This window comes from Papilio xuthus, unplaced genomic scaffold, assembly GCF_000836235.2.
Source record: "Papilio xuthus unplaced genomic scaffold, Pxut_1.1 DF828952.1, whole genome shotgun sequence".
Taxonomy (NCBI): Eukaryota; Metazoa; Arthropoda; class Insecta; order Lepidoptera; family Papilionidae; genus Papilio; species Papilio xuthus.
This window is the reverse complement of record NW_013529697.1, coordinates 6,805,251-6,818,331: the sequence shown is the minus strand read 5'-3', so window position 1 is coordinate 6,818,331 and position 13,081 is coordinate 6,805,251. Positions and strand designations below refer to the sequence as shown.

The following is a 13,081-nucleotide window of genomic DNA, read 5'->3' as shown; positions in this document are numbered from 1 at the left end:
AATTAGGATCATGGTCACAATTTACGATTCGAATACGCGAAAGGGTCTCTTGGCTTTTAGCAGTTCAGACTCCGCACTAAATATGATTTATGCGCTTAATCGGATAACTCGGATTACAGTTTATATATCCGGTTAAATGTTTGAACACTACTACTGAGATCAAAGACGTCCGAACGGGGCATATTTGAAAAATACACAGAGACGAGAATGTTACTTGAAGAGGTATTATCATTGCTTTGATAGTGCAAATTTACTTAGTATCAGTCTACTAGTATTTGAATAGAGTTGAAATAAAACTGTAGTATTATTTTAATATTCCATCGACCTAAATATTTTCTTAATATTTGATTTAGCATGTACTAAGCTAACGCGTACCATTTCTTGGTTACATGACCTCTAAACATCATGTGGGATTATGGTTAAGCGCTGACTTTTTAAATAGCAAAAAAATATTTCAAAGAGTTTATTTACTTTTTTTATTTTTTTAATGTTGTTTTGCATAAACTTTACATAACAATTATAATATCGATTAGACAGCAGTACTATAAACTTAACAAGCTGATTAACCCTTAATTCGACGAAATTTTTTGTACTAAATAAAACTGTTTTTTTTAGTAGTCATACTTACGTAATTTTCACTAAACTAGTTTAGTAGATTTTTTTTAATTAGTTGTTCGTCACACTGGACACCATCGAATTTAGGGTTAAGATAGTGGAAACTGACGCTAATAGTACTTCATAAGGATTTCAGATTTGTTTTTAATTAAAATCGGTATTTTGCTTACGTGAATACATTTGTAAATAAATTGAAATTAACATAGTTTTGGACTGAATGGTTGTAATTAAAATTCAAAACTATCCTTTTCGAGTTATGCTCATCATAAAGTAAATCTTATTTCATAGACCCTGCTAAGATTTGTGGGTCAATATGAACTTAGAAACTGTCTTAATAATGGTAATCAAACCGGTCCTCAATAAACACATCAAGGCTTCGGAGAGCCTCGTGGGTCTGTCTGCAAGATTTTAGGGATTGTTAACATAGAGCAAATATTACTTTATACTCGCTTCATTACAAGATAATGGCTTATCAGAACCTTTGGTTAAATCATGCAGATAACGACGAGATTGTAACTAACCCGAAGTAATAAGTAACTTACTCGAGGATTAAAGTTATAGGCTTGTTAAAGTTTTTTATCTAAATTTTGATCGGGCTTTTTGTCATATAAGTTATATTTTTACATAGCATTCAAAACTGTGTTGACAATTTTTATTTTCCTTAAGCAAATAAAAGAAGAATGTTGTATCTGGATTTAGTTGATCTTTTAACAAACATAAATAAAAATAAAATTTTGCACCAACAAATACCCAAACACAAAATGTCAAAAATGGAAAATATTATTGCGACCTACACAGTGTTTATGTTCAAAATCGATAATCGATTAAATGAACACGAGAGAAATGAAATGAGCCGGTAAGTGAAAACGGACTATAAAAGCCAACTGGAGGCGAATTATGAAATATAAAGCTGTCTCAGACGAGGTCCCTGGGTAGTTGGTACGAGGATTAAGGGGCCTTGCGTTAATCCCCAGACTGAGTTCAAATTGCACATTCCCTTACAATAACGTTACAAATTCTACACCTGTTGCCAAATTACAAAACTTTGATACGTAGTCACGTTTTCACTATTAAACATTTTTTTTTGCTCAGAAATCCAGTAAAAATACAAACGTATTGAGTTTGAAAAAGAAATGCAATCATGTGTGAAGTGAGATTAAGTAAAAATGCTCGTTCGAATATCACACTGATAAAACCACGTACAGAAGTAAAGTTTTGTCAGTAAAAAAAATGTGTCGTTGTATAATAGAACATTAAATAGTCAGCAAACAAAACAAAGTGCATTCGCTAAAAATGTACAAAACTGACAATAAGTTTCTAAAAGCCACATGATTATCGCGCGTCAGTTCCATACAATTTGAAATTCGTTATGAAATCACTTTGTCTAACTTTCTGCCTTGTCTAGCTTTTTGCCTTTCATAGCCTAACTAAGAACAAAAAATCTGGCTTGGGGGCGCTTCAATCGATTTCTTTATTACATCACTTTGTTGCATGTAAAGAAATTAGTTTCATATTTTTCCGCAATAAAGCGAGGGTTCTTATATTTCTGGCCAGGTCATATAATTGATTTTATATCATCACTAGTTGAACTGAGTAAACGAAAAAAAAACTATTGCTAAATAAGCTCTCCTCTTACTACTACGGTACATAAAATTTTTCTATTAATTAGTCACATCTAAACGTAACTATCACCTACTAAATGAAGATGGATGTTCAGATATCGGTAGGGAATCGATTTAAGCAGAGCATATCACCTGCCAGTCAAACATTCGGCTGTCAACAAGTTTGAACTGTACCGGATCGTTAGTGCGTGGCCATCTGACCCTCTGCCTATGTTACGTTTGTCAACCAAGTATCAAGATTAATCAAACGGTTCATTTACAAGAGGTTAGATTTTTGTTTTTAACTGCTCTTTAGCTTCTACCAGGGTAATATTAAAAATGTTTTTGTCGACACAATTGTCAATTTAAAGGTTTATATGATCATTTACCCCAAAACGCCTGTGTTTAATTTTTTAACAAGCAATGTCGACATTTAATTGTGTGTCTTTAATTTAAAATCCATATAAATTCATTCAAAGGGTCACAAGTCTTAAAAAAATATTAGACATTTCGAAATACATTGATTTGTAAAAGATTACCAACAAACATCTCACCGAAGAATTGCTCATCCCGACCTCTCAGCGAGGGTGGAATCAAAAGAAAACGTAGCGCTCTTGGCGCGGTATTGAAACGTCTGCAAAGGTTTACTAAATCGCAGGAATCCCCGAGCAAATAATAATGACGGCCGATCGACGAACCTCCCTTCGACATAATTCAAATTCTTTGAAGCAACCTTGCCTCTAATAATGTTACTTTCCCTCTTCACAAATACGTCCTTATTACATAAGAAGTAAGTGTTAAATTGCAACAACAGAAACAGAGTTTACCTAAATAAGTATTATGTGGGTATTTGATGGAGTGGAATTATAGACTGACGTTGTTCTCGTAAAGATTTGTAATTTTTATTTTATTTTTAGTGAATCACGGTACCAAAAATTTAATAAATAAATACCAACATCGACTTAGCATGTACTGTAGTATTTCTCGAAGAATTTATTTTTACAGTAACCAAATTTTGACGAACGAAATTACTTTGTTTGCTTAGGATAAAACGCTACAAATCTTACTAATATCTTAGTTTTTACTAATATTGTAAACGCGTATGTTCAGATGGATGGATGGATGGATGTTTGTTTGAAGGTATCTCCAGAATGCCTGAACAGAATCGTGAAGACATAGGCTATCAATATGTATAGTTTTTTTAATTCCGCGCAGACGAAATCGCAGGCGACAGCTAGTATTTAAACGGAACTATAAATATAAGGTTTCATAAACAAAAGAGGTATGCAGTGTAGCATTCATATCTATGTCAGTCTATATAAGGTTGACAATGGTCGAGGTCAGTCAACTGGCCAACCGTTGCTCACGTGAGAAGACTAATAACATACTAATTGTGTTATATCCCGACGCGTATAATTAATCGTATAATTACAAGGCACTATAAGCGGTCGAAAACGCCCCATGAGAGGGCGAGAAGAATGTATGTTCACACATTATGCTACAGTTTACCCTTTAAATTATAGTGTACGCCTAAATGCCAGCAAAAAGGGCACACACTTTGTACGTACATGGCTGAATCGACTGAAGAATATTTTTGTAACTCTCTTCTATTTACATATATTTACGCTGCTCTGTGTTATTTGTTATAATTTTGATATGTTCTATCTATACACAATGCTTTTATATCACTATACAGGGTGTTACATCTATTATTCCCCACTACAGGTGCTAAGAATATTAAGGCAAATAAGTAAAACATATAGGGTGTACTTTTCTATATGTACTGGTAAGATATATGGAAGAGTAGTACGTACTTACACATTGTCACGACGCTCTGTACGGAAAAGTGCAGGAAGATAAAATAGGGTCTTTTTAATTAAGTTAGTCTGAATAAAAACACCTTATAAAGCGGAAGAGTTTGTTTAAACACGCTAATCTCAGGAACTACTGGTCCGATTTGAAAAATTATTTTTTTGTTGGATAGTCCATTTATAGGGGAAGACTTTAGGCTACATAACATTACGCTGCGATCAGTAGTATTTTTTAATAATGCGCGGATTTAGTCGTTTAAAATAAATATCGTTTTTAGATGAGTGATAAACATTATTTCTGAACACTTCAATCGAAACAAAGCACGCGATAGTGTATTTTCCAGTGATAAGCACTCAATTTGTATCTCGCGTCCGTTTGTATATGCGGTCGGGTAAATGAGACCACTATTTTCGCAAATGAGGCATCGCGATGCGGCTGCAGAGTGCTACTAGCGGCTACAACCGCGTCTATTAGACAAATTGCTAACAATTTAAACAAATTGAATTGAACTGAATATGTTGAATATTATTTGTTTAATATTGACCAATTTAGAACACGGTTGAAAAGTTCGTATGGCTTTAACAAATGATGATCGATAATGTTACATTTAGAGAAAATTAATGATTGTTAATGTTACATTTAGAGTAACTTTGTCTGTAACATTATTACAAAAACAATGCTCATTTAATGAGTCACCAATGTTTTCATTTATTAATAAACAAATAAATAAAAGAATATCAAAAGTCATAAGAAGGAAAAGGAACATATATTTTTAATATAATGCGACGTATCATTAGTCTTACGCACCCATACGTAACAACAAATACTATGATGAAGAAATGATGGAAGACTTCGTGATGTATAATAAATTATCAATGAAATATGATACGCAATAAATCTGAATCTATGAAGATATCAAGTTACATTTTTATCATGTTAGCCGTCAAATTAATTGACCGCATATTGAATTACTAAACAAATTTCCAGAATAAAACTTATAGTTATCCGCTTTGCTAAAGGGTTCCGTGTTTATTCTTTGACTTCTTTTTAATTTAAAGTAAATTTTATCATCTCACCGGCCAGTACTGTTAAAATACTTCTGTTAAAATGAATAATAATAATAAGTAGTCATATATATAACAGGAATTATTCTAAAGCAAAGAACTATTACAGAATTAATCAATAAAGGCAAGCATAAAAGTCTAAAATACACGATCAAACTGCAAACAAAGTCCTACACGTACGGTACCCCGATAGCGTTTCCTTCCCTAATGGAGCCGGTCAATTACTTAAGACCCGGGTAGACTCGATCATAAATCCGGACTATCGATCAAAGCTTGCCCGGTCACCGGGCGGCCACACAACACCCGGATGAAATATAGCTTTTCTATTTTGTGAGCTGCAGTGGACCGGCACCGGATTGATTTATTATCCGACTATAAACTTGCTTACGAACGATTAGTTTTTTCACGAAAGCAAAACTCCTACCAAAAATATTCACAAGTTGACGTGGAGAGTGATATAAACGTCAAAGTTAAACGATCGGAAAATTAAGACAAATTTGTTAGGAAAGCTGACATTGATATGGCAGAGTTGATATCAAAAGACTAACTATGAGTGTTATTTGTTAGTCTCGAAGAAAAAAAAATACAAGTTATGATTCAATTGTGAAAAAGGAAAAGTTCATGAAAGGTTATACTTATAAATTAAGCAGAGAGTAACACAGCTCGTGCTATAATTTATGAAAAAATATTCAGCGTTGGCCTTTCCTTAAGAGAAAGAAATGAGATAAAAAGGGGCGACAAGATTATTAAGATCGTCACAAAATGATTTTAATTAAAACTTGGAAAAGTTTAATTTTTGACAATAAAATGTTGGAAGAGATGTTGTAAAATGCCGCCGAAGCGATTTTAATTATGGATGAATCTGCAAATTTTATAACGGACATTTTTGCCTTTTACGAACTGAATTATTAAAGGACCTTCGCCACAATTAGGATAAGGTCACGAGGGTTCGGGTTTCGAAACTATGCAGAAAATCTCAACTGAAACATTGTCCCGATAAACTTCGGAGATCCACTTCTCAAGCGTCTGGAATTTAAAGACTAACCCAAAAAGTATGTCGTAACTATTCAACTTTGGAACACTGTCTTAGTCTTCATAAAGCTTTTACTTGTAAACAACTTTATTTGTATTATTACGAAATATATTTTAAAATATAAAAATAAAATTTATTTTATAACAGAGGATTTAGAAGCTTTTTAAGAGGTAGGGTTTTTAATGACAGCATTTAGTATATTAAATAACTAGAAAGATTTTCTTGTTCCATCAAAAGTGCATTGTCAGAATGAAGGAAGAGTTCTTATTTTTGTATATAAACTCAATAATTTGTGACCCAAAGTTAATCCCAAGTTCCAGTTAAAACTTTTCAAGGGGAATCCAAATTTGACTAATCAAGAAAAAGACCCGATTCACGTTAATCGTTATTCGATAAGTCTTTAAATTATACAAAAAGAAAGAAAAAGTCGATTCAAAGTCGACAAAATGGGTCACTACCAGCCAGTGTTCACTAATTTAGGTCGGAAAAGTTTAATCGACTCGAAATGGCGGAGACACGCCGCGCGCTCGTTCCCGCGTCATGATAATTGGACGCTTCCGATTTGCTGCGGCGCTCCGTTTAACTGCGAGCGGCAATTAAATGGCGGCAAAATTTGACGTACTAGTGACGTACATGACAGCTCTTTGTTTTTTTATACGTTGCAAAAAGTACTAAAGAGGTTGCATTACAATAGTTTAAGAAAAATAATTCCCACAAAGTTATCTACAAGTTTTATTGTATTAGTTATATTTTAACTTAACCCTTAACTTAGGGTAGGCTCCGAGCCCCTCGGTGGGGACGTATAGTGAGCTGATGATGATGATGATGAGTTATATTTTTATTATTACTGAATGGATTTCAGGCTACGGATTTAACCTTGTGAAGCCCACCCGTAATAGTTCTTTGAAACCAAAAAGTACTCGTAAGGAAATGCGTGTTTCATTACAATAAAAGTTTTAGCTATTGGGACTAAATAGAAATACCTATTAAAGATCATACTTTCAGTTTAGATAAAGGAATTAGAAAACAATGCAAACAACAGACAAATATTTTCTTCCAATTGGGAGGAACATCGGACGTTCCACCGCTCGCTTGCTCCTTCTTTGCCCCTCTCCTGGGTGAGGCCGAAATCAATTGGGAGAGAAAACCCCGTATAATATAATAGGAATTGAATTATCACCAGAGATGAAGTTGAAGAACACTAGGGCTGTCTACATTGACTTTTCCCTTCTCAAATATAAAAATATATACTTTGGGTGCTACAATAATATAACATTGTTGATTATCAACAAAGCTAGTTTTTAGAAATGAATGACTGTGTATAGAAAAAAATTGCTTAAGGAAAATATAGAAGATGACTTTATGTCAAAAATAGTGAAATTGAGGTCTGCTAACATAAATTTATTATCTTTTGTTGTAGGAAAATATTTATTTGTCTAAGAGGATTATAAAGTACATTTTATAAAGTATCTAGACAGTAACAACCCTAGAACGTGAGGGGAAAATAAGACGTGCGCCGTCGAATGAAAGAATCAGTAATTCGATTGTATTCGCTAACAATCGATGCTATATCGAATGGGATGTTTGTTCGCGAGACCCGCTAACGTAATAAACGAAAATTGTTATAGAAATCGACAATGCAACAGGTCCATCGTTACATTGACGGTTATGTTACATCGTTTCGATGCGCATCTGCACAAAGAATGGAATGGAAATCAATTTGAAACGATTTGAATCATTTATCGTTACGACTTACAATGATGTTTACTGAATAAGGAAAGCAATCATTGGAATTTAAATCTATGTTTATTTGATAAATAAAATACAGAAGTATTCTATCTATCGCGCCTGTAACATAGATCAGAGGCTACGAATTACTATTTCGTCTGATATGTTACGAAACGTCTGCTAGAACTTTCCATAATATTGCTAATTTTAAATAATATTACTATTAGCGTAACTAGGACGTAAGTAGATTAAACAACCAAAGCCTCAGGCCTGTGATAACTGACTACTTTGAAGTTAAAATAGAAGTAGATAATATAAAATTACTATGTATAATATTTCAAATATTTTCCTAATGTAAAGTTGTATAAAACATAAAGCGAAGTTTAGTAACATCGAAATACAAAAGTTAATTAAAATCGTTTCTCGTTTAATAAATCAAACAAAACAAATTCGTAGAAAGGTTTCCAACAATGAAATTAATAACTAATTACATTGTCTGCGCAGACGAGTTCGGATTGCGTAAAAACCCCAAGAATTGAATAAAATTGTAACTTAATTTAACTTCGATTCCAAACAATTCCGAATCGAGAATTAGGAAACTTTTGAAGCGAAGTAATTTGAGGCAATTTGAATACGATTTGACAATATTTGACACGTAAGAAATTCAGTTAATCGAAGTACGTTGAATCTCCTTATTTTTATATTTTTACATTAAAAAACATAAAATTTAAGTCCTTTGAGAATTTTAAGAACAAATTTCAATACACCTTCCTGGAATTACAGAGTTTTACAACAAATTTTACACATCCAATAAATATCTATAAGTTAATATGAAATTATTTACCCATCACATAAAACATTACTATGTATACGTACCCCGCTTAGAGTTTTGATATTGTGCAAAGCATCCTGGGCTTTCAATGCCGCTTTCCGCGTGAAAAACGTCACAAAACAGCACCCTGTAACAGAAGCGCACACTTACGTAACATGTACACACACAGACAATCACTAAACTATATCTACATACATAAATCACAATTCGCCACATATTAACATAGCTATAGTACAGAAAAAACATAATGTTAACTTAGCAAATAGCTTAGAGGAAAAGAAAAAAGTTTGGTTGTTAAAAAATCAGTACAATTTTTTTTGACGCGTTCAGTGTCTTGTCTTTTTTATGTTGGTATTTTGTTAAGCCAAAGTTCGTTACAATTTCAATAACTTAACCTATAGTTGGATTATTAGAGGTTTAATCTTCGCTGTAGCCATTTCGTAAAAAGTCAGCCAAAGTATTCGTCACGCGAACCTCAATGCGTGCGTGTTCGACGGGTAAATAGCATGTTTGAACTAATCAGTTTGCACGCCACCGTCACTCTGGCAAACTGGTTGAACTTAGACTTTACCTTTGTCTTTTATAAAATTCACTAGCTTACTAACCGTGAGTTTCTGATACCAAAATCCTTGCATAAAACATATCTTTGACAAAACCGAAATAGTTTTAAACCAAGATTTCACTCTAAGAAAAATCACGGATTTAATCAGAATCTTCGATCGAAACTGATATTTTAAAATGTAATTAACGTAATTATATTTAATGATATTTTGTTTCTGATTAAAACGCACATAACAAATTCGTTGTAATTTTGACCGTGCGTGAAATTTTTAAGTTTAAAAATAAAGCGTTGAATTGCATGTTGATATTAAAGAATAAAATTAAATAAAAAAACAAAGAACAAATATTATAATCAAAATATGCCAATAATTTTGATTATTGCTTTGATCACGGTCGATGAGAATCGTACTTTTTGAATCATACCGTCTAATATAGTATTAAACCATCATTGTTTAATTTTGAATATCAGATACGTTACCTTCTCGTTATTATTTCACGGGGATGCAAACCTACTTTATAAATTTTGATATTTCAATTTTAAATTCATTCTTTTTTTTTTTAAAAAAAAAACACTGATAGACACAATATTCAGTACTTTAAAACTTATAAATCTTTCATATTAGTAATAATGTCATAAGAGCCATATCTTTTTTAAATTACTAGCTGTCGTCCGCGAGTTCGTTCGCGCGGGATTATAAAATAGATAATAGCCGACTCTCAGACCAACTGAATATTCATATAAAATTACATAGAAATCGGTCAAGCAGTTTCGGAGGAGTATGGTAACTAACATTGTGACACGAGAATTTTATATATAAGAGCCGCATACTGAAGATCAATAATACTGAAAAGCGGTATAATATTCGCTCGAGACAATTTATCGTGACCTAACAAAACACTAAAGCAACTGAAAGTCCCGGGCGACCAATTGCGAAGCGATCTATTATAGGGGGAGTTCCGTTAATTTAATTCAGGACCGAGAACAGGAGACGAATGGCGGGAATAAAACGAACAGCGACAATGTGAACATTGACTTAAAAATTATTTTACGTCGAATTTGATAGATGATTTTGATCGCAGAAATTTTTAGAAATGATAATCTATGTACATTGTCATATTCACTATAAGTTGGTCTTGTAAGAAGTCCCTAATGTACAAGTATTATCCTTTTACCATACGTATCAAGATTATAACTGGCAGGAAAATAAAAAGTTTTTAATCTAAAACGATGACGTATTTGAAAAAAAAGAAAAAATTGTCATAACGCAGAATTTAATATGAGTTGTCTTATACTTGTCCAACAAAATAAAGCATAAAGTGAAGATGTTAGCGTAATCAAAACAAGATAAGACAACAATTAAATAACTCGGTGACGACAACAAAATAAAACATAATAATGTGGACGAGACAATGGTCCATTGCTGAATGAACCACGCTTGGGGCAACTGGCATCGCCCATGGTACTGACAATAAGATAGGTTTTCGCATGGCAGCGTACTAAAGGAGCTTTCTCAAACAAAAGACGCGTAACAAAGCATACAAAAAATGGCAACATGTACCCTCGCCTCTTTGTTGGAATGCAAAACAATGATGCGACGGCCGACGTGTGTGTAAAGGCCCCTTATTAAACTAAACGAAAACCATAATTGCAAATTGTTATGAAGTTTTTTGGTTCACAAAATTAAACTTAAGAGGACATTATAAATTCATCTGCATATTTATTTTTATTTTTATTTCAATCTTTCACATCAAGTATGCTGAAGATGACATTTAAGATTATTTACCTAAACTTTTCCTCATTAGGTTTATAAAGTGTCATATATTAATTACGTACCTTTACTCGCACCCGTCATCTTATCCCGTAGCACGTTGATCTGATGCACTCGGCCAAACTCCTCGAACATTTGCCGCAGGTCGTTCTCGTCCATACTCCGCGGCACTTGCCCAACGAACATCTGTAATTAATACAATAACTATGTCAAATATACTGCTTTATTTTAAAAAGGTAAAAACCGAATATTCAACGAATTATTAGGAGATTATTGAAAGTCATTTACTGGCATTCCTCTTAACTATTCCAAAAAAGCTCACAGCTTGTGCTAGGTCATGGTTCATGATAATAGTTAAATAACATCAGGTGTAATCAAGAACTGGTTTATTCAATATAAAAAATAACGGAATTCGAACTTGTGACCGCATGATCGGTAGTTAATCCTTTAAACATTTGGACTATTGATATCTTGACTTTAGAAAGTAAAGTTAAAAAATCAGCTAAAATAACTAACACTTGAAAATGTTGTTTATCTATTTACTTGATGAAAAAAAAATCTCGACGAAACAAATTTTCACTACATTAGTCTCATAATAAACCAGCGTCAGCAAATGTGGTGGGGGGCAGGAAAGGGGTTAAAGCAATCAGCGGTTACACCAGCGCGCCGGCAGGAGGCGGCGCAGCAGCGAGCGGTCGCCTGGAACCTTTTTAATTACGCCAATATATCACGTCATTTGCGAATTTTCAAAGTTCGCACTCATTTAGCTTGCACAGGTAAGTTTCAGGGAGTCGCATTTGCGGTGATTTCGCTACTGAATAGCGACCGAATTAGCTTCACGGGGCGATGGTTTGAATAAGTGATGCGGAAATTTTATTATTATCTTACTTCATAACTTAAGTGTAGGGAAATGAGGCTTGAATGTAGCATAATAATTAACTTTTAATTTTCATGTCCCTATGTTTAGAATAAATTATAAGAAAATCTCACTTAAACGAGGATAATTTGACTAGGTATGTTTATTCTTTGGTGCTTTTGACATGTACAGTCAGCTACATAAAATGTAAAAATTTACTAAGATTAAGAAACATATATACGCTTTTAGTGTTAAAAATAGGTATGCACGAATTGGTCTTTATTCTTTCATCCATAAGTACATCTTCTTCACGAATACGTGCCCAAGTATTATTGAAATCGACGGCTTTTACAAGTTTCTAAAATTTTTTAATCGTATACTTATATATGAAGCTGACTGTACAAATATAAATAATGGCGTATAAACAAGTGACTGTCGCTTCTCCGTGAAAGCTATAGATTTATTTATTTTTATTAATTATACCTTTGGCTCTAACTATAACATCACGTGAATCATATGATAAGTCACAATATATTACGTATCATAAACAAACACTTTGACATATTTCCTTCACGGTTAGTGACCTGAAACGTATGGGCAATTTGTTTGACGTCAGCGGAGAAACATTGATAATATATGATAAATGTTGCTCATTCTCCGACGGCCAGAATATATTCAACCTTAATGCGAGAATCGCGTTCCCATAACAGATAGGCTTATCTTCGAAACACCTTTATAATCTAGGCCACATGAGGCCTGGTACTTGTTAAATAGTTATTTCTTACTGTGCTTTTTATACGAATTTTAATTGAATTGAAATTTGTTTTCTCTTCATATACATAACGATTACTATATATAAATCCTTAAAGCTCTAAAGTGTTTTAGTTTCAAGCTAGTTTATACAATTTTCCTTTTTGTTTTCATTATTAATAGTCTCTTTCAGAGTCTCGTCACATACATTTAGATTCATATTATTCACCATAGTTAGGCTTTTTAAAAGAATAATATTAAAGCTAGAATTGTATTTATTTACCCTTAGTTTTTATTACTTTTAAAACTAAAGTTATTCCAAATTAAACAACAACAACGTTAAAGTTCTATCCTTAATAATATGAAGGTAAATTCCAAAGAATCGTTCGAGAATTCATAAATAAATTAAGTGAAATATAACTTATTCATAAGTTTTCATTTGGTAGTAGTTAATATTAAA

General features: G+C 32.9%; 1 protein-coding gene across 8 annotated transcripts in view; it reads right to left on the bottom strand.

The window, feature by feature from the left end:
* LOC106125466 (CUGBP Elav-like family member 1) overlaps positions 1 to 13,081 on the bottom strand; it is a 257,820-nt gene that overhangs the window by 87,393 nt on the left and 157,346 nt on the right. For all 8 annotated transcript variants that reach the window (XM_013322725.1, XM_013322741.1, XM_013322683.1 and 5 more), the window contains 2 exons: positions 11,081 to 11,201; positions 8,730 to 8,812 (listed from right to left, as the gene is read on the bottom strand). In XM_013322725.1, the coding sequence (XP_013178179.1) occupies positions 8,730 to 8,812; positions 11,081 to 11,201 (204 nt within the window). The remainder of the gene's footprint in view (positions 1 to 8,729; positions 8,813 to 11,080; positions 11,202 to 13,081) is intronic.